Genomic DNA, 21345 nt, shown 5'->3' on the forward strand with positions numbered 1-21345 from the left:
TAGTGCCTATTTATGGTCCCCTATTCTTCATCATTCCTTTCGTACAACTAAAGGAAAGCCAAGTTCATTCAATAAACGACCTAAATGTATATAACTCTCCAATTGTGTCCATTCATGTTTATCTCCCTAATGAGAACTATCTTCTCATTTGATGACCACGAAGCAAATTCAAAGATTTGAGCATGTGACGTCTGTGTGACCAACATTGATCAATCTTTTGAAATCATTTATTCATTCATTCACTCAACTAGTTGTATTAAAACAAACATATAATAATAGTAGTAATAATGGAAGGAGATAAAGCAGTTGATAATAGTAGACATAGCTGGTTAGAGAAGGACAACTTTGATGTTGTCGTACTTGGTACAGGATTCGTTGAGTCTGTACTTGCAGGGTATGTATATCAGTTTGATAGTTTGTCATTTTGATTGATTGATCAAAGTACTTACTGACTTGTTACTTCTTTGATTACAATGCAGTGCATTGTCAAGAGTTGGAAAGGCAGTGTTACATCTTGATAAGAACACTTATTATGGAACGAATTGCAGCTCGTTCTCACTCAATCAATTGAATGACATGTTGGTCAAGGCGTCAAATGGAGAGGAGAGCATCTTTACATTTGCAAAGGTGTATCAGCCACCACCTCCCCCTGCAGTTCCAGTGGAGGAGGAGGTTCCTCAGGTACGACCAACTACTCCTGTGGAGCCAGCATCATCTCAAACATCGCCAAAGGAGGCCACACCAGTACCTTCGACAACATCTGAGACCACAACAGAGACAGAGACAGTGACAGTGACCACACAAGAGGTCACAGCTGATGCGACCAATCAATCGAATGAGGAGCAGACTGTACCAACTCCAACACCAACCCCAACTCCAACACCAGCAGCACCAAAGAAGAAGAAGGTTGATACTTCATTGTTTGGAGTTGGTAGACAGTTCATCATTGACTTGCTACCATCACTCCTATACTCTAAGGGCCCACTAGTTCAGTTGTTGATCTCATCGGCAACATCAAAGTATCTCGACTTCAAGTGTCTCGATCAGAACTACATGTACATCAACAATACTCTTCAGCCAATACCCTCGACAAAGGGCTCGATCTTCAAGGACAGCACATTCTCACTGAAGGACAAGCGCATCATTATGAAGTTCATCGACGCCGTTAAGTCTTTGACAGAGGAGGGCGTTGACCAGGCACAGCGCATCGAAGAGCTGTCCAAGCAGCACGGTGGCAGCTTCCTCCAGTTTGTCAAGAGCTTCAACATGTCGGCGCAGGTCGAAGCCTTCATACTCTATGGCATCTCGCTGGTGCACCCACCCAACATGGCCGACGTCTCACTGGCCGAGGGCATCAAGTCGGTGCTTCTGTACATTACATCACTACTGGTCTACGGACAGCTACCATTCTTGATCCCATACTATGGCTATGGAGACATTCCCCAGGCATTCTGTCGTCTCTGCGCAGTCTTTGGTGGCATCTATGTGTTGGATCGCAATGTCAAGCAGCTCAACGTCGACGCCGACAATCAGTACACCGGCATCGTATGCTCTGAGGACCAACCCATCAAGTCCACCTACTTTATAACTTCGCCCAAGTATCTCTCGAGCCTAATGCCAACTCAATCAAATGATATCAAGAAGGAGTTTGAGACAACTTCATAGTAAGTACTTGTATTGATGTTATTGGTGGATGACCTTGAATGATGTCTAACAATGCCACCATAGCTCAAGATGTATCTGTATCACTGACAAGCGAATCATAAACTCAATGGACTGCTCTTACATCACTATCCCACCCAACTCGATTGCTGGAAACAAGAGCACAGTCAATGTGTATCAGATGGAATCATTGTGCACAGCACGTGGATACGTCTTGATTCACTTCACGACCATTCAATCAGGTGCCAACGCCGAAGAGGATTTGAAGGCAGTGGTCGAGACATTCGTACAGTTGTCTGGCGGCAATAGCGAGTTGCCAACCATTCAGTGGTGTGCCTATTTCAACCTTTCACTTGATCACGTGACCAGCTCGTTTGGTGCCTATGGCCAGGCGTTGCCCAAGAATGTGATGCTCACCTCGGACTCTCCAGTCTCTGTCTCCATCGACTATGACCAGCAAATCAACGAAGCCAAGGCACTATTCGAGAAGATCTGTCCAGGACAGACCTTCTTGGAGCGTGTACCAGACTCTGAAGACATCGTTTGGGTATGTGTATCGGTTGTTATAACTCTTTTTGGTGTGATTACATAATCTAACTCTCTGCTAACACACAATACTTGTATGATTGATATTGATTGATTGATTGATTAAACTGTAGAACTATGATGAACAAACTACAACAACAACATCAACAACAACAACTTCATCAACAGAGACGACGGTAGTAGATGCTACAACATCAACAATAGAGACGATTGTTTCAGACAATGATGTTGGCTCAAGCCCAAGCGACACCACAACCAACACGACCATCGTCGCCAACAACAATATCGACAACAGCGAGTCAACAAAGACCGCAGAGGGCAGCACTACACCTACTACTCCAATTAGTAATCCAAAAGAAGACACCAATCAATGAATACAATAACAAAACAAAGTATCTTCATTATAACCCCATTGTCAACAATTCACAATTGTAATGGTGAACAACAACCCGTCCTTCTCCGATCCACGATACCGATTCACACACACACCAAACTCAATTCATGTAGATTTTATAACTATGAAATACCTTTTATGGGCAATGAATGATTATTTAATGGATACCCCCCATCGTTACCCTGTTATGGATTACACTGGTGTGTGAGTGTTGCCCGTAAAGTGTGTATCTTCATTCATTCACACTAACAAATAAACACCACTACCACCTGTTCATCCACCTAGGTTCATTCAATAGTCCGACGGAGGGGGGAGGGCTGGTCACGAAGCTTCAATCCTTATTGGTCCAAGCATTGCGGACTGTGTGTGTTTGTTTGTTGTATGTGTGTGGTGAGGCTAGTCTTCACATGTCATCTCTTCATTCATTCATTCATTCATCCCATCCTATCGTGCAGCTCATCTTCATCGATCCATCCATCCATACTCAGTCACCCCAAAGCTTCTTCTTTCATACATTACTAGTAGTAGGCATAGTTATATTTAAATATATATATATATAAACACACACATTTGTTACTTATTTGGTAGTGGTCAAGTCGCATTATCCATATTAGTATATTATTATTTATAATTAATCAAGTTTAATAATAATTTCAATTCAATCACATTCGATAAACAACAATAATCGTCTACTACATCTACCTCTCACACCCCTTCAACTAGCTTCATTACTTCATTGATTACATATCCCCGTCAAAGACCCCCACTAAAAGACAACAGATAATACAAAATGGTATAGTACCATCCATCCATGAATGATTGAGTGAGTGTCCATGATATACTAACATATCAATCAATTAATAGTGGTCAAGGTACATCACTAGAAGGACGATACAACTAGGTTCTTCATATCGAAGGACCTTTCCAAGTGGAGGATTCTATAGAACCACTGAGGAGATGGCCGGACAAAAGAAGAATGATCTTTCCGATGAGCAAGTGAATGAGATCATTAGAAACGCAGAGCACCAGAAGATGTTTGATGCAGAGCAACGTGTTGCCACCACGCCAGGTGATCAACAGACAAACATCCACAAGGCCAACAAGAAGATCAAGAAGATGGTGCCAAAGGATATTGAGAAGTTTGATTAAGTCCACAGACTTACACCCTACCATCAGTCAATCAATCAAACAAGTCAAGATACCATTCGATATCAATCCCATCTATTTAACAACGTTGAAGAAAAGAAGAAAAGAACAAGTGAGACAAAAGAAGAACAAGAAGAATGAGGAGGAGAAGTAGTGGCCTCATGCCGGTTAGAGGCTAGCAAGACAGCCAGACGAGTCCGAGTTGAACGGTGGTACTTGGATTGTTGTAAATAATAATTATTGCCACATCTCATTTCCAGTCCCTATTATGTGAATGGATTGAGTGCCTGGCACACAGTGGAGTCGAGACTCAAGAGCAAGAATGAGAGTACCAGGCATCATCATCCCCATCCATTCATTGTACATTCCTGTATAAAGCATACTAAATACACAAAGTTAATTACAATGTCCTTCAAACATTCGTTTGCTTGTTTGTTTGTTCGTTTATTTATCTTTCCAGCTCCAATACTTGATGCTGTTGTCGCCACCGCCACTGAATAGTCGTGTGCCATCGGTTGCCAGTGCACATGTTGCTGAACGATGTGCCTTTATGCTGTACACGCACTTGAGTGTTCCACCACTGGCAACATCAACAGTGTCCCATATCTTGATTGTCGTGTCCTCTGATGCAACTATTACATAACGATCGGTAACAAGTATGTCACAGATCACTTCATGGTTGTCCTCATGTGTGGACTGTGCGATCAGTGTTGACAGTGACCAGAGCTTGAGGGTACCGTCGCGACTGCCCGATATCATGGCACCCAGGCCATTGTGTAGGGCAAGGGATGTGATCCAGCCTTCATGAGCATCGCTAACACCATATATACACACCAACATGTCCAAGTCCCAGACCTTGATCGTCTCATCATTTGACGCACTAAACATATACTTTCCAGAGATCACCAATGACTTGACGCTCTTGGAGTGAGCCGTGAGCACCTTGACACACTTGAGTGTTGCCAAGTCCCATATCTTAATTGATTGAATAATTGTTGGATGATTAGTATGAGTGTGATTGATTGATAGAATGATTTATCCAACTTACTCTAATTGACTTGTCGAATGAACAGCTATATAATTGATTCCTCTCGTTCGATATACATATGTAGTTGACCTCACCGGTATGCTCTTCCAGCTTGGCCTTATTATCATTGGTCTTACGATCCCATACTCTGATGGTCTGATCCAGTGACGATGTGAATATATTGTCCTGATTGTAGCAGATAGCCGTGATGGCCTTTCGATGTGCTTTGATAGTGTCCAGACATTGAAGTGTGTCCAGGTTCCAAATCTTCATTGTTCCATCTGCAGCACCAGAGAACAACTGCCTTGTGCCATCATTGGTCACCACCAATGATGTGATTCTCTCAGTGTGTCCAGCTAGGTTGCCCAAAGTTACCATCTCGCTCGATGTCACGTTATTGGGTGCGGCTAGGGTAACATGGCCAGACTGGTCCAAGTCTGGAATGAGGTCTGGTAGGGCCATGGTACCTCTGATGACTCTTGTGATGTTCCTGCTATCTGCGAGGTCAACTCCAATTGGCGGCAGGTCCAATTGAATACATATAGGATTGCACTTGTGTGACTTGAGGAACTTCTCGATGCCCTTCTCGCCAAGGTTGCCGGCGCCATAGCCCACGCCGTCCTTTGTATGAATCTGTGGATCAGTGTAGTGATCGTCCACACCTTGGATGTCAATGACGATCAATTGGTGTGCAGAGGCCTCGTGTGTGAAGTGGCTGAATGCCTGTGGAGTGTTCCTGTCTCCAAAGACCGAGCCAAAGTTTGAGTTCTGTTTCTTGAACTCGCCAGCCATGAACATCTCGAGGCCGCAGAGTAGTGTATCGCCATTGGCCTTCTGTATCTCGATGACCCATGCCGACAAGAAGTCAATGTTCTTTGGTGGATTGTTCTCATTATAGCGTTGGCTAAAGTCTTTGCAGATCATCTGCATCTTGACGTCCTCAAAGTATCTCTCGGCCGACACCTCAGTCTTTGATATCTTGGCAACATAAGCAGAGTTGGCTGGTCCAAACAGTCGTGGCAACTTCATATTGTTCATTCTCTTGTTCTCCTCGTACTTGATGTGTTGCATCCTGTTGAATCCTTGTGAATAAATGACTGGGTTCTTGCGAATGTGCAGCTTATGTGCATTCCTCAGTGCGCCCGAGGCGAATGCCTTTGGTTCCATTTGCACTGCGACCACGCCTCTTGTCCACTCATCATCGCCACCACTGTATTCCCAAACGACGGCCCACTCACAGTTCTCTGGCAGGTCTGGCATTTGGAACTTGAGTATCTGAGAATGTGTGATGTCGTTGCCAGCTCCTTTGACCTCTTCGTCATAGTTGTTTGATGAGCGCTTGGACAACTTTGGTGTGGAGGGTGGTGCATATAGTCCCATATTATCCATTGACGGCTCCTTCTTGGCACGGAGTGCAGGGATGATACGTTTGAACAAGTTCTGAGCAGCTGACTCCTTGATTGTTGGTGATGATGGTTCGGGTGGTGTGTGACTCTGTTGTGGGGCCAGTACCGGTGATTGTGACTCTGGTGTTGCATTCTGACTCTCCGATGGTAGTGGTGATAGTGGAGATATCCTTGGGCTTGGCGATGTTGGGTGTGCCTCTGTGGCATTCGTGTTGGCCTGGAACTGAGTTTGATGTACAAATGATTGTTGTTGTTGTTGCTGCTGCTGGGGCAGTTTGGAAACGACTAAAGGAGGAGGTGAAGCAGGAGTATATGATGGTTGTTGTGATGATGCAGCATTGTTCTTTTGACCAGTGATCAACATTGGAGATGGTGATGATTCTGATTGGATGACTATGGTAATCATGATTGATTATGTAAGTATAACTTCCATCCATTGATCACTCTGTTTGGATGGTGTCACTAACTAACCTTTTGGACTTCCATTATTGATGAGTAGCAAATCGTGTGTGTCCACCTTGTCACTGAGTTTGGCCAGTTTGTCTTCCAAGATTACATTGTGTGCCTTTGTCTTTGCCAATTCCTCTTCAAGACACCTAATCCTATCCAAAATAGATGTGAGAGCATTGTTATCTAATGTATCCATATTAAAAGATACAATCAGATATCAAAATAATGTTGTTATAACAATGAATAAGGAGACAGATAATTAATTAATGAATGAATGAATATTGATTGAATGACACACTCGTCATTCATTGAGAGGTAGTTAGTTGTAGCGTTGCAAGTTGGACAAGTGCCTGATTATCAGGTGACAAGTAGTTGTAGATGTCAAAATTAGGTCCTCATCATCGATCTGATCAAAAGTCAAGATGGTGATCGTGGTGATAGGGGGTCCTGGCCCACAAAAAGATGGTTGGAAATGTTTTTTGATTATTTTTGCTGTGTTTTGATTCAAGATCTGAGTGTTTGCTTGGTCCGTCCTTCTATCGATGATGGATGGTTCAGCGCTTTCCTAGCTGCTTGTAGAGGTAAACAAGACCGGCTGCCACCAGGGCACTGCTGGACACTAGTGTGAAGATGGACAATGGTCCTGCCTCTCCAGACTTGCTTCCACTCTTTCCATCCTTTCCAGCATCACTGTTGCAGTTGTTGCGGGCAGCAGTCCACACGGCCTTGGCCAACTCCCTCGTGGGTTCATTCCTTCTAAAGTCTATTGTCGTTGGTGAAGAAGAAGTATTGTTGTTGTTGTTGGCAACTGGTGGTTTGGGTGATTGCTGTTGCTGTGGCTGGACATGTTGTTGAGCTCGAAGGTACACAACCTCCAAATGTGGATTGCTACTCTTGAGTGATTGGTATAGTCGGGTAGCAAACTCGAGAGATCCATTTACAGTCTCGTCCCAAAGCAGACAGACAGTGTCGCATTCATTCATCCTTGTTTGATCCTGGATAACCTTGTCCACGTTATCAATCTCATGTATCTATGTATCACGATGTGATGACGTGTTAGTGTCATGGCCATGAGGTTGATTGATCGATGAACATACAACTAAATATTGAGATAGGGACAGAGGTACACAGACCGAGGATGGCACTGGCTTGGTTGATGGCTTGCCAAGAAGGGTGTTGATGAGTGTGGACTTGCCACAACCTTTGGTTGACATCAGATAGCAGTTGAATAGGTTGCGGTTCTTCTTTTGGACACTGACGAGATGGGTTGTGCTGGCCTTCATAATGCTTTCGTAGCCAAAGTAGGCAAAGTACTCGAGTGCCATGCGATGATCCTTCTGTGCCAGCATCTCCCAGAGCGAGAGGAAGCCGCCAAGCGTCAACTCACCACTTGGACTGGTCTCGACCGAGTGCAGCTGGTCGGTGCCAAAGGCGGGCGCGGGGGCCGTGGCGAAAAGACGCGCCAGGTCGGTGCTGCTGAGAAGTCCGTCGCCATTCGCGTCGAAGCGGTTGAACAGTGTCTTGAGCCACTCCAGGCCGTCGGCGCTGAGCTCAACGCGACAACCGTTGGGAACGGTCAGCTGTGGGTGCAGGTAGTCGTTGGACAGCTGTAGATTGTCGTCGTATTTGAATGAGCGGATGGAGCCCCAGGTGAGGTGCTGGCCCTTCGACAGGAATATCAGGTTCATAAAGAGGAAGCCCTCGATCGTGAAGCCATTGTCGTCGACGCCGTTGGCCACCTTGTTGCGCAGCAGCTTCTTGAGGTTGGCAATCTCCTCGTTGGAAAGTGGCTGGTGCGAGCAGCGCTGCTGCAGGTAATTGATCTCGCGATCGTTCAGTGAGCCGTCGTTGTCCAGGTCGCATATCAAGAAGATCCTGCGCAGGGCGCGCTCGCACAATGGTGTCAAACTATTCTCCTGGCGATTGTACAATGTCTCCTCTGGGAACAACACCAAACTCTGAGCCGTATCCAACAGCTCATGTATATTGAACATGCTCCTTGTGCTACATTGCATCCATCTTACAGTTCCCTTTTGTTTGAATGATTGATTGAATGAATGATCGTTAGTATGTTTGATGATGATGCAAGGTGAGCCAGACATACTTGATATATATCAGTGATGTATTGAATGGTCTCACCGAATTGGGTTTGATTCCTCTCGGCCTCGGACTCATCGACCATGTCCAACTTGTTGCCAACGATGATGATGGGCACGGGCTGAGTGTGATGTTGTGCCTGGATCTGCTGGATCATTGGGATCCACTTTGTTCGGATGCTAAAGAAGGAGTCGAGACGCTCGTATGAATAGACCAGCAGGATGGCGTCGGCATGCTTCACTTCCAACTTCATCTGATTCAATCCTCTAATATGATCAACGTCGTTGCATGTATCGATTATCCTCGTCGCACATGTGAGTCCCTGTATATCGGCAGGCTTTGTAACATCCGGTACGACACGTTGCACCTGCTCAACGAATCCATCACTGACCAGAGATGATATGATTGTTGTCTTACCAACACCATCTAAGATGATAATAATGTTTGTTAGAGTCTGTCAATGGTTGAATGAATGATTGAATGAATGATACAATACCATCACCCACCAATACAATCTTGATATCAGTCTTCATTGTTTGTTGTTAAGCAGCTCTTTCTATTTATCTATATACACTCTCTATCACTATCACTACAATTGTCACAACGTCTCTGTCTCTGTCTATCTATCTCTATCTCACTCTTACTCTTGGACAACGAAGTTAACAACAATCAATCTCTGGAACCTCAACAAAAGGGTGAGTCACATGAAATTGAAGATCCAAAATGTTTGAATTTGGGAGGGAACCAGATAAATGAATGAATGAGTTGGAGAGGAGGACATTGACGACTAGTCTTCCACCTACCAACCTACCCATAATGAGTTATATATTATTATAACTTGCCATTATGGTATTACTTAATATTAATATTAATTAAAATTCTTTTGATCTAGGTCTTTCCAAAGATGACACCCTGGGTTTGCTCACCTTCAAATGGATGTTCCGATGTGATTCCTTTCTTCAATATCCAGGGCGGATTAAATTCTTTTGTAAAGTATCGCATTGGAAATGGGTGCGTTACATCACGCAACACTATTCAAGAGTCACGTGATTGCTTTGCATATTCTATTCTTTCAAAAACTTAATAAGCATCAAACAAATAATAATAATAATAATTACTACGTCCCTGTCCCATCCCATCGTCATCACTACCCAATTAAGATGATGTCCCAACTGCCTATTCTGTCCTCGTCCTCAGTTGGATCGTACGACCAACAACAAAGTACGCAGCAGCAACAACTGTTCCCTGGTGAAGAAGACATCTTTATCAACTCCTACATGTTTGATCCACAACAACAACAACAACAACATGTTGTTGAAGAGGATGTCAACTCAAACCTGCACCAACATGTTGATAATCAAACCTACCCGTCACATTCCAACGGATACCATGCTGGAGATGATGTTAGCCAATTCTACTCTACTACCGGTGATTGGCATTCAGTGAATCACACCGTTAACAACCAGGAACAAAGTGTGTCATATCAACCTCCTGAGAACATCCCAGTCCATTCGCCGCCTGAGACGCCGCAGTCCTGCTATACCCCTCAGCAGCCTCCCCAGCCTCCTCAGACTCCAGACCCGCCCCAACAGCAGTACCAGTACAACTACTATCAGTCTCAGCCCGAGACAGGTATAAGCTTTATACCTCAACATCAGACCCATATGCATCAACAACCAATGATGCCGTCGCACACATCAACCCAGGAGCCTAACTCGCACCTGGTGGCACTGATGTGTCCACGGCCATTGGCACATTTGCCGTCGCAAATGACTCAACCATCTTCATTGTCGCCCTTGTCGCCACTGTCGCAGCCATTGACTAATCAACATAGTCAACAGCTTACGACGCCGCTCCAACTGCCTCAACAGCCATTGAATCAACAGCCACCACAAATGTGCCAACAGCCGTGGACACATCAGTGCCACCTGGTGCGAGTACCAACTACTCCCCTGTCCTGCCATGTGCCACAACATCCGTCGTGCCCCCTTGTACAACAACTTCAACCACACATCTCAATTCCGCTTGAGCAATATAATATGCTCTTGCGCATTCAATCATCGTTGGCGTCGCCGCCACCACAACAACCAAACTCCTTCTACAATGCCCCAGCCACCGTCAATCCCTTTGCCCAACTTGGTCATCCCAACCTGTCACCTGAGGGTGTTGTCGATCAACATCCGCCCCTGCAGCAACAACTGGGCACCTACAGCCAATATCCTGATGCGTGCGCCTCCCCTTCTCCTTCTGACTCGTCCGAGCTCACCTCTGATAGTTTCTCGAGTGATAGTAACCTTGAGGTTGCTCCACTCTCCCCGCTTCCCTTAAAGGCAAATGTTGAGAGAAGGTACCTCTCCAGGGGGCTTCTCAAGATGAAACAAAAAGATGCTGCCTTTAAACTGGGACAAATCTCTGGCTCCTTCCTCTGTAGGCTTCGTCAACAAGCTTTAAAGGACATTGGTTTGAATCCTAAAGACCATCCCAAATGGCCCCATCGTCAATACAAGAAGCTCAAGAAGCAGCTAGGTACTTCCAAACGCAACAGGAAGAGTTGCATCCAGAGAGGAACCAACACATCCCAACATGATGCAACCATTGCCAAAATCAAGAAAGATATTGACCTGTTGCTGACTCCCATGTTGATCTAGACTCCCATGTTGATCTAGACTCTCTAGCATTCCTACCTACCAACTTCCCAACTCCAACTCCCATCCAATCAATTAGGCGCCGCCAATGATACAAACCAACAACAATAACAATGATACAAATAAACATAAATGAAGTTACAATGCATTCATCCTCCTGGAGAACAACAATAAGATTGACAGCTCATCATCAATACCTTGTTTGAAAACAAAAAATCTTAATTTAGGAGAAACAGTTTTTAATATTTCTACAAAGTCCACTAAATACTAGTTGTAGACAATTTGGAAGATAGAGACATAGACAAGTGAGAAAAGTAAATTGTTATTCGAAGAGATAGAGAGAGATAAGACAAAGACATGGGATACAGAGGAAGAGGTCCTCCAAAGACAACAGCCTCAATGTATAAGTTGAGCTACAACACAAAGAGAGAGTACAAGTACATTAAGGACATTTTAAGAACTTTGTCAGGCACCGGCGTAGTCACGAAAAGTCTTAGGATTGATGCAATGGCCAAAGAGGCACTGGTATCATTCATTCGTGATATTGCCCGTAGAATCATCGATCTATCAAGAGACCTGTTGATCAGGTCGGGCAAGGCAACACTCCAGGCGCGTGACATCCAGATGGCCGTCAGGATCGAATTAAGAGGCGAACTCGCCAAGCATGCGATCGTGCAAGGTATGACTACTCTAGCCAAGGCTAACCCTAGCTACAACGCCGGCGATGCTGAGTTTAAGCCACCAGCCAAGAATGCTGGTCTCATTGTCAAGCCAAGCTATGTTCGCAAACAACTCAAGATTGCTGGATTCGGTCGCGTGGCAAAGATGGCCTCTGTCTACTTTGCTGCCGTGCTCGAGTATGTCCTCTCCGAAGTGTTGGAGCTATCCTCAAACAATGCCCAGAGCTGTGGAAAGACTGTACGTATCACTTGCCTCCTTCGCTCAATCGACATGTAACTCCATACTCACACACACGCACCATTCCAAACCAATCCAATCAACAGACCATCACATCACAGCACATATTCTTTGCCGTCTCCAATGATGCAGAGTTAAATAGTCTTTGTGAGCATGTGACATTCCCATCTGCTGGTGTCGCTTCAAACATCCATGCGGGACTAGTTAGTAAGAAGAGCAAGAAGTTTAATCCAAGCCTCAAGATTGCTGCCTCGCCAGCTGATTTTGGAATCACCTTCTAATCGTCGTCATCATCAACATCATCATCGTCTCGAGAGAGAGATAGAACATACTTCATTGAATGTATTAAATTGACACATGACCCTCAGGGTTGAGTGCTGTGAAGTTAACACTGTGATGGTGGGAATGATCACACTGATCAAACGATCATCAGATGATCACACATATATTCTCAATCAATCATATAATGACTTCACCAAGTCCACCTCCCTTGGATGACTTACCAATAATACAGCCCAACAACAATAACAACTCGTCAAATGCATTGACACATATGATAGCTGGTTCATTGTCGCGTTTGTCCGAGTCAGCCATCATGTTCCCATTGGACACATTAAAGACAAGGGTACAGTTCCAAGACGCCAATACATTGGGTTCAACAAGATTAAGTTATCGATCAATGAGTGTGCTCAAGTCACTCACATCCACCGCACATTCTGAGGGTATCAAAGGATTGTATCGGGGCTTCTCCCCACACCTCCTCTACGTCATCCCTGCATCAGCCATCTCATTCGTCTGCTATGAAGCCATCGCCAAGTACTTCAAGCGACCAGTTGGCCAAGACGGCTCGACAATGACAGGTCTGGTGATACCTGTTCTGGGAATGACCGTGGCCCGACTCTCTGGCTCAATCATCCGCACCCCATTCGACATTGTAAAGATGCGGATGCAAGTCTCTGGCAACATGAAGAAGGAGTCGCTGCGGCACCGATCATCAATCGATCAGATGAACTCGATAATCAAGAAACAGGGATATCGTGGATTGTTCAAGTATAGCTATGTGACGGTGATGCGTGACCTACCATTCTCAGCAATCTACTTCACATCGTACGAGATATCAAAGAATTGGCAAAAGAGTTGGATGGCTAAACATGGTGGAAGAAAGTTGAATCATTGGAATCATATACTCTCTGGTGCTATCGCTGGCACCATCGGAACGATCATCACCATACCAATCGATGTTGTCAAGACCAAACTACAAACTCAAGACACTCTACCAAAGTCAGTTGACCGCTTCCGTGGTGTCTGGAATGCTTTGAAGGGTATTATGGCGACTGAAGGTCCAGCCGGTTTGACAAAGTATGTCCTGTCCAACATCAATCGATCACTAGTCCCCTCACAAATGATGACTAACACGGCACCGCGCAACTCTATCCAGGGGCATTGGAACAAGACTGGTACATGTTATTCCATCAGCTGGATTATCATTTGCCTTTTATGAGGCTTACAAGAAGTTGCTCAAGGACATGATGAAGGATAAAACCTCCACTTGAGGTCGACGCGTATACAAAAATTGTTGGAAAAAGGACTGTTTATTGGTCTGATCATCCTGGCTGGGTCACCATCACTAGTCTCGAGATTGCCTGGAATGGGACAAACTAACTTGGTGGAACCTGGAGTAAGTTTACTCTAAAGTATAGTTTGGTAAGTATGTTTGATTGATCAAATGATTTCAAAGGAATGAAAGACTGATTGATTTACATACTGTAGATGTGATTTATCAAATGCTGGATGCGCCACAATGCCACTGAACCCTTCTTTGGTACTATTTAGAATGGTACAGTTCTCTGATGATAGTGTATCCAATGTCTCTCGTCGTGTGGACTCAGTTGGAAACACCATAGTGGCACCAACAGCCAAACACTCGTATATGGCAGTCATGAATGGAATGGAGTGATACAATGCAGTGTCAATACACACCTTGTCACTGCATGTGATCTTTTTCTCTGTTGACAGACTATGACCAAGTGTAATGATGAATGATTGCGAGAATTGAACACCCTTTAGACATGGTGGACCCTTGAATACCACATAGGATACATCTCTGGCACTGATCAACTCGTCCATTGACCTCAAGTCGAACAAGCCTCTCGATCGCCTACCAAGCTCCATCATATGGTTGAACACTTGGATACCTTGATCATGGTCGTCACCAATATATATGATGTTTCTGAGGTTTGGCAATTGTTGTCTGGACAGTCCAGGTATTGATCGTCCAATGAATAATGTAGACACACGATACTTGAGTAGGATTTGATGAATATCTTGATAGTTGTAATCTGGATGTATCTCCAACAGTACTGCACCAATTCTAACAAGTGCCAATCCAAGTAATAACTTCTCAATTGTGAATTGTCTACAATAAATTGCAATGAAGTCGCCTTTGTTCAAACCTTTGGCTCTCAGCCCTAGGCTTAGAACATCCAATGTCTCCAACAACTCTGTCCATGTATATGATTTATCATGTGATGGATAAACTAGAGCTTTGGCATCTGGATTAGCCTTAATATTTATCTCTATTTGTTGTAATAAAGTAATATTATCCATTATTCGTTATTTGAGTTGATTGATTAAGTGAGTGATCATGGACTCGGCTCCTAAATATATACACAAATATTTGTAAATTATATTATATATTATTATTAACAATACTACAATTCAATTAATTAATACATTATATTATATTAATCATCGATATAAATATAAAGACCAAATAAGGAAGTTACCATAAATGGATAGATCACCCCCACCCTTTTGTCAACATAAAGTGGGCCTAATGGAGGCCTAATCTTATCCATTCATATGTTTTATCTTATCCTATCCCTTGGGCTTGGCTGTTTATTACTATACATGATTACCATGCTTATAAGAGGAAGAAGAAGAAGGAAACACCAGGACTTCCAGTGTATGTGTATGTCGTACTTGAGTGAGCTGGAGAAGGACTATCAGCGCATGTGAAAGCTCAGGAATGTCGTCCATGGTCGACACCACCTCCACTGCTTAGTCCAATGCTGTACAACTCCTCCTTCTTGATAATGATCAGATTCTCCTTAAGGTTGCTGTTCACAACAAGGTCCTCGCTGGCTTTGCATGCTATTCCTGTTGGTATCAATGTGTGTAGTAACGTGTTGCCATCGACTCCTCTGTTTGAAAGTAATGTGTCGTCCGAGATACGACTCAGCTCTCGGTACTTTTGCAGTAGCTCGTCGTCGCCCGTATCATCATTCAAGAATGATGTAAAGTTGGGACCTGCCTTCCTCTCTGTGAGCAGGTTGGGTTCGAGGTGACCATCATCACCGCCAACCGATCCCTCGTCCTCATTGTTTGTGTTGTCTTGATTGCCGAGGAATGCCAGTGGATGTGAGTTGGACGCGTCGATTGGAACAATCACACGATTTGTGGCTGTGGCCTCTTGTTCTTGCTGATCACCATCGTCGTCGTATGGATCACGCTCGCCAAGCAGTGAATAGATCTGTCGCATTTTGATCGAACGGATGTCGTCCCTGGCCGTGGTCAGCAGCGACTTGACCTGCTGACACTTGGTCTCATCATCGAATCCCATGTCGACGTTCCATCGCGTCGGGTGGCTGAACACTCGCAGGATCGTCGGGTCCAGATGCGATGTCTCAATCTCCAAGCGCTGGAGTGGTGCGATATGTGTGATCACACCGTAGACGCCCGATCGCTTGTTGGGTGGTGTCACCACGTTGTTGGGATCGACATCTAGCAGCATGTGATGGAAGAGCACGGCGCACTTGCGCACCTTGGTCTTGGCGGACGATGGCTGCTGGCCCACAGACTGCTGTGGCACCACCTGGTAGTAGTGGATGATGTCAAACAGCTCGGTGTTTAGATTGAACAGGTCCTTCTCGCGCACCATTGGTACCTGAGGCTGCTTCAACGGCAGCATCGAGTCCTTGCGTCTGAGCAGAGTATACTTGAGCTCACGCAACACCAAGAACTGCTGTATGGCACGCTGTGTCCTCTCTTGGTCACCGGATGGCAGGCGACGCGAGAGTGGAAGTCGTGGCACGGGCGTGTCGGGAACTGGCAGCAGCAGGTCAATGTCGTTCATCAGCGCATCAAAGTCGATCTGGCGGTACGTGCGCAGTTCGTCCTCAAACAACTCGAGGAACACCGAGGCGATGTTGCCCAGCGAAAGACAGTCCTTGAGGTTATTGGTGGTCATGCGATATGCCTCCTCGAGTAGGGCGTGCTGGTTCTCAGTCAGCTTGGACGGCGACTCGGGCGAGTACACCAGCTCCTTGAGAAGCAGCAGGGTCATCTGGAGCGTGACAACACGGTACTGATTGCTGTTGACCAACACGAGGAATAGCATGTCGATCAGGTTCCTAGTGAAGTCGGTCTGGCTTGAGTCGGGCACGGGCACGAACTGGTCGTCGCCGCCGTTGCTACTGCTGTCATCATTGTTGTTGACGCGCGACTTGAAGATGGTGGTCGAGATGAAGGGCTGGTCCATCGCCCCGCCATTCATCTGTTGGTGTTGCCTCTTGAGCAGTGCCAACACTGACAAGATCTCCTCGCGATTGTTGGCTTCTTCCTGTTGCGTTGCTGGTGCATCGTCGTCATTGAACATGCTGACGAGACGCGTGTGTGACTCTGATCGCGATCGATAGTGAGATGAGATGTTGGGCAGTGACTTGGACATTGCTGCCTTGGCGGCCGTGGTTGAGAGGGTGTCAGGTGATAGCAAGCCCTCGAGTAGCTTCTTGGCCTTGGCGAGGTGGTAGGGCAGCAGTCCGCCTGACTGCAAGATCTTCCTGTCGACCTTGTTGTTCTTGAGCAGCGAGTACAACATGCAGATGACGGTGTACGTCTCGTTGTCATTGCGTATCAGGTCGATCAGCGTCTCCTTGAACTCATTCTTATTGCTGCCATACTTCTTCAAACTGTCATACTTGCTGCTGTTGTTGTCGCCACTCATTATCGTGGACTCGCTGTCGATCGAGCTGGATAACTCACACCTCAGTCGTTGAGCAAAGTCGTTGCTCATGCCAACCAGTGCCTCGCCCCTTGGCGTCGATAGGCTTGAGTCCAACTCATCTTCGCCACCATCATCCATCAATGTCCATGGTTCTTTTGGCGCTGATGCCGGCTCTGGCGGTGTAGCGGGGGCTGTCGTAGTCGTTTGTGCGGGTGATGATGAGTCTGGAGACACCAAGGTCTTGTCCTGGGCCTGTTCGGCATCGGTGGTATCCACCATGGGTGGCGAGGGAAGGAGTTGTTGGGATTGATGCATCTGATTGATGCCAAACTTCTCGAGAGTGAGCGTGCTCAGACTCTTGCGCAGAGAGAAGCTCTTCCTCTTGCTCGGGGAGACTGGCGGTTGATTGTTGAGTAGATTGCCCAGGTTGGGGAAGGATGAGAATCGTTTGAAACTGTCGTAGCGTCGTCGCTGACTGCTGAGCATGGAGAGTGGGGGTGGCGCAGAGAGCGACGCCGACATGAGCAACGAGGGCGATGCGCTCGACGCGGCGATCGCTGACGCCACCGTGTCCAGCAGGGGCTCATACGTGAAGATGTGGAACACCTGTGTCAGCAGGAAGAGTGCCAGTGATGGCTCGAGGCGGTCCTCCAGCGTGAGGACACCGGAGACCGAGCCGGAGCCCAAGCCCGGACCCGAATCAATCACGCTGCCAATGAGCAGAGGGAAGATGAGGTATTGAATGAATTGCTCGGCCAACACCATGTTGATTGACTCGAAGCCCAAGTTGAATATATCGTGCAAGTAGTAGAACTGATCGGTCAGTTCCTCGTAGCAATAGTTCAAATGTGCCACGCGATCGAATGTCGTGCGCAGTAGCACCCTATTCAGATTGGCGCACTCCTTCCTAATGAACCAAACAATGTTTGAAAAGTATGGTACTGCTGTAGACTTGATAATATATGATCGCATTGGTTCGTCTTGCACTATATATATTGTTTGTTTGTTAGTCCAAAGTTATGTTGGAAACACGTGGCAAACACACTCGCGAGTGGAAACAAACATACCTTTGAATACATTGAGTGTTAGGGTTCTTACGGCAATGCGGATCATTGTCTCTTTATGATTGACAAACTTGATTGCCTCGGTGTAGAGAGGGAAGTCCTTATCAGCATCATTAAAGAAGAAGTTGATTGTATTCTTGTCCAACTTTAGTGACAATGCCTTTAGGAATGATATATAGAACTCCAACACCTCCTCACATGAGAAGTCATACTTGTGTACAATGATCTCATTAATATAGTTATTAGATAGCAAGTAATCTAGATGTGTGGAGTTGTTGTGTGGCCAGTGAGTTAGTGAGTGTGTGGCAAAGTGAGTGGCGAGTGAGTGGCGAGGGTGGCGAGCCACGCCACACGTGGAAACATACATATTGAATATTGAGTTCGTAGATTCTCCACAAGGATACTTAATGTCTGTAGCAATTGAATGGTCACTGAGGATGATGTCTTTTGATCGAGAATCGACACAAAGAAGCCAAGTAAGTTTCTTTCTTGAAAGAATCTGTAGAGTGGCGAAGAGTCAATATGTGAATGAGTGGCATCCATTGCCATTGCATGGTCACATGAATGGGATATAATACATACTCAAACAATGAGTTGTTATTCTGATCGCCCCATATCAGTACCTCTGCAATCTGTCTCAATGTCTCGACAATTACACCAGAGTTACTTGGTGTAATAACGGGATTCTTGACCAATGTCGTGTAAAGGTACTTCAAATTCTCCAAAGAGAACTTGTTCTTTGGTTTCATCAATGATGAGAATATGTTCATTTCTTTGTCCTTGTCCTTGTCCCTGTCTGACTGTATATGTATATCTGATTGAATGAATGGTTGAATGGATGATTGAATAGAGATGATTGAATGAGCCTTGCTTGATAGTGTGTGCTTTATAGTTATAGATGGATATAGTGAGTGGGCTTGCTGGCTGGCTGGATGTGGGCTGGGCTTGAAGAGCTAAGATGTATAACTTTGGTGGATGGATGGATGGATGGTTGACAAGGTTATTTATGAATTGTGATGTGATGTGATGGATGACAATGGTAGTTGGTCGATGATGATGACAATGATGAATGATTGTGCTGGTAGAGATAGAGATAGAGTATAGAGGTGTCAATGGGCTGTAGTAATAAGGGGTGTGATGATGGGGGTGTGGTTGGTGATGGTACGGCAGTGGAGATTAGGACACAGTGTGATTGATTGATTGATTGAATGAATGACTGACTGCTGGACTGTGGTATCCCTGCTCTCTGATTGATTGCTTTGAGTTGTTGGGGGTTGTGTGTCTGTCAACACTCTAACACTAACACACCACACACACACTTATGACTGACTATCTTGGACCAATCAATCAATCGATCAATTAATCACACAATAGTGGTGAGGCATGCAAATGTCTAAAACTATGTATATCTGTTTAAAACACTTATTAATGTGTTATGTTGTATGTATTAATATGATTATCTATTGACTAGCTATTATTATTACTACTACTACTAGAACAACAACAATGTTTAATAATAAACTAACTGTTAGAGCCAACCCAACTAATGAAGGTTATGTGAATGAAGGAAACAGAGAACTTTGCACTGGCGTGCATGTCTATTGTGAGTTGCGTTTTGTTGTTTTTCGGATGGACCTTTTTGCGATTCCTATGCCCGAAAACAGGTACAACTGTTCCTCTGTGCATGGGTCTTTCAAATTTCACCCATCTCCCACTTCAATTTCAATATCTAATCGTTTGAATAAGATACACATTGAGTGAATACATCCATAACAATTGATATCTCCTTCATTTTTGGTATGTTCGATTACTCCATTCACTTCAATCATTATCAACTAAAGTCATGTAAAGATATTACAAACTAACTTGTCTGTTGTGTTTGTCTTTGTTCCACTTCATGACCTTGAGTTTGCTCTTCTAATTGATACAAATAATAATAATAATAATAAGGTGACCCATCCATCAACAAATCAATCTTATAACAATGAACATCGAATATTGATTACAACACATGTATGATTGAAAGTGAGAGTGAATGGTGGAGTGACGACCACGAAAGAGTCAAAGACTCTTCAAATCACACAACTTTTGAAAAAATCTGTGAATGAAGAATGAATGAATGATCAAGTCCCAAACTTTTTGATACAATCAATCAAATAAATATAACAATATACATATACATATAACATATACATATAACATATAATAACAATAATGGATAGGATATCATTCTTGGGATATACAACACCAACAGAGATTAGGAATATCCTGCCGTTGGTACCAAAGCTGGAACAGGCATTCTGTAGAAAGATCGTATCGTTGGTGGCCAACTATTTAAAGGCAAAGAAGATCGACGCCAATCAACAAGAGTATGGCATGTTCAACAAGGTTGCCAAGGATATATACGATCAGCTCAGTCAGATCAACACGACGAGCGAGGCCAGCGCCGTTACCTCAAACACGGCCGCCTCGGCCACCGACGCCAACATCTCCTCAATCGTCTTCACTGGCATCTACTACATACTCAAGCTGGCCATCAAGACCAAAGTCAGCGTCGAGTACTTTGTCTCGGACCTAACAGAGATCAAGCTGCCCACTACATTCATCGATGATCTTCAAAAGGTCTACAACAAGCTGTATGTATTAGAATGTTTGATTGATCGATTGATTGATTAAGTGAGTTGCACGCACTAACCAAGACGTCTAGACGTAAGGACCTCATTGAGAAGGTGTTAAGCGACAAGATTCTGTTCCCTCAGATGGCTGGCTTTAAGTGGCGTGTGGATGTAGTGATTAGCAGCAGCTTCACATCAAGAGTGTTGAATCCAATCATATTGATGGAGATGACTGATAGCAAGGGTGTGACGAGGACATTCGAAGTCGACATTGACACATTCCACAAGCTGCGTTACAACACCTCCAAGGTGCTCAAGGACATGGAGGATCTCGATCAGTTGCCCATCCTCAAGATCGACAAGTAGTCAT

General features: G+C 44.9%; 9 protein-coding genes across 9 annotated transcripts; 6 read left to right on the forward strand and 3 right to left on the reverse strand.

The window, feature by feature from the left end:
* Nucleotides 1-287: 287 nt before the first annotated feature.
* SAMD00019534_041920 (hypothetical protein) lies at nucleotides 288-2582 on the forward strand (the record flags this gene model as incomplete). The annotated part of the gene is made up of 4 exons (XM_012900697.1): nucleotides 288-394; nucleotides 480-1664; nucleotides 1729-2209; nucleotides 2322-2582. 4 exons carry the CDS (start codon nucleotides 288-290, stop codon nucleotides 2580-2582), a joined length of 2034 nt encoding a protein of 677 aa, XP_012756151.1.
* Nucleotides 2583-3602: 1020 nt separating this feature from the next.
* On the forward strand, nucleotides 3603-3902 carry SAMD00019534_041930 (hypothetical protein; the record flags this gene model as incomplete). Its single annotated transcript, XM_012900698.1, has 1 exon — nucleotides 3603-3902. The coding sequence occupies one exon, from the start codon at nucleotides 3603-3605 to the stop codon at nucleotides 3900-3902; it is 300 nt and encodes a 99-aa protein (XP_012756152.1).
* A 290-nt stretch (nucleotides 3903-4192) lies between these two features.
* On the reverse strand, nucleotides 4193-6827 carry SAMD00019534_041940 (hypothetical protein; the record flags this gene model as incomplete). The annotated part of the gene is made up of 3 exons (XM_012900699.1): nucleotides 4193-4723; nucleotides 4797-6574; nucleotides 6653-6827. The coding sequence occupies 3 exons, from the start codon at nucleotides 6825-6827 to the stop codon at nucleotides 4193-4195; spliced, it is 2484 nt and encodes an 827-aa protein (XP_012756153.1).
* A 358-nt stretch (nucleotides 6828-7185) lies between these two features.
* SAMD00019534_041950 (hypothetical protein) lies at nucleotides 7186-9261 on the reverse strand (the record flags this gene model as incomplete). The annotated part of the gene is made up of 4 exons (XM_012900700.1): nucleotides 7186-7662; nucleotides 7729-8661; nucleotides 8736-9154; nucleotides 9225-9261. 4 exons carry the CDS (start codon nucleotides 9259-9261, stop codon nucleotides 7186-7188), a joined length of 1866 nt encoding a protein of 621 aa, XP_012756154.1.
* A 630-nt stretch (nucleotides 9262-9891) lies between these two features.
* On the forward strand, nucleotides 9892-11376 carry SAMD00019534_041960 (hypothetical protein; the record flags this gene model as incomplete). The annotated part of the gene is made up of 1 exon (XM_012900701.1): nucleotides 9892-11376. One exon carries the CDS (start codon nucleotides 9892-9894, stop codon nucleotides 11374-11376), a length of 1485 nt encoding a protein of 494 aa, XP_012756155.1.
* Nucleotides 11377-11730: 354 nt separating this feature from the next.
* SAMD00019534_041970 (hypothetical protein) lies at nucleotides 11731-12572 on the forward strand (the record flags this gene model as incomplete). The annotated part of the gene is made up of 2 exons (XM_012900702.1): nucleotides 11731-12291; nucleotides 12378-12572. The coding sequence occupies 2 exons, from the start codon at nucleotides 11731-11733 to the stop codon at nucleotides 12570-12572; spliced, it is 756 nt and encodes a 251-aa protein (XP_012756156.1).
* Nucleotides 12573-12757: 185 nt separating this feature from the next.
* SAMD00019534_041980 (hypothetical protein) lies at nucleotides 12758-13841 on the forward strand (the record flags this gene model as incomplete). The annotated part of the gene is made up of 2 exons (XM_012900703.1): nucleotides 12758-13650; nucleotides 13730-13841. Coding segments are annotated over 2 exons (1005 nt in total), but the record flags the coding sequence as incomplete, so codon positions are not given.
* A 1478-nt stretch (nucleotides 13842-15319) lies between these two features.
* On the reverse strand, nucleotides 15320-19190 carry SAMD00019534_041990 (hypothetical protein; the record flags this gene model as incomplete). Its single annotated transcript, XM_012900704.1, has 4 exons — nucleotides 15320-18282; nucleotides 18364-18618; nucleotides 18726-18859; nucleotides 18943-19190. Coding segments are annotated over 4 exons (3600 nt in total), but the record flags the coding sequence as incomplete, so codon positions are not given.
* A 1369-nt stretch (nucleotides 19191-20559) lies between these two features.
* On the forward strand, nucleotides 20560-21335 carry SAMD00019534_042000 (hypothetical protein; the record flags this gene model as incomplete). The annotated part of the gene is made up of 2 exons (XM_012900705.1): nucleotides 20560-20996; nucleotides 21068-21335. Coding segments are annotated over 2 exons (705 nt in total), but the record flags the coding sequence as incomplete, so codon positions are not given.
* Between the last annotated feature and the right edge of the window lie 10 nt (nucleotides 21336-21345).

Source organism: Acytostelium subglobosum (genome assembly GCF_000787575.1).
Source record: "Acytostelium subglobosum LB1 DNA, scaffold: scaffold7, whole genome shotgun sequence".
In the NCBI taxonomy this organism is placed as follows: Eukaryota; Evosea; class Eumycetozoa; order Acytosteliales; family Acytosteliaceae; genus Acytostelium; species Acytostelium subglobosum.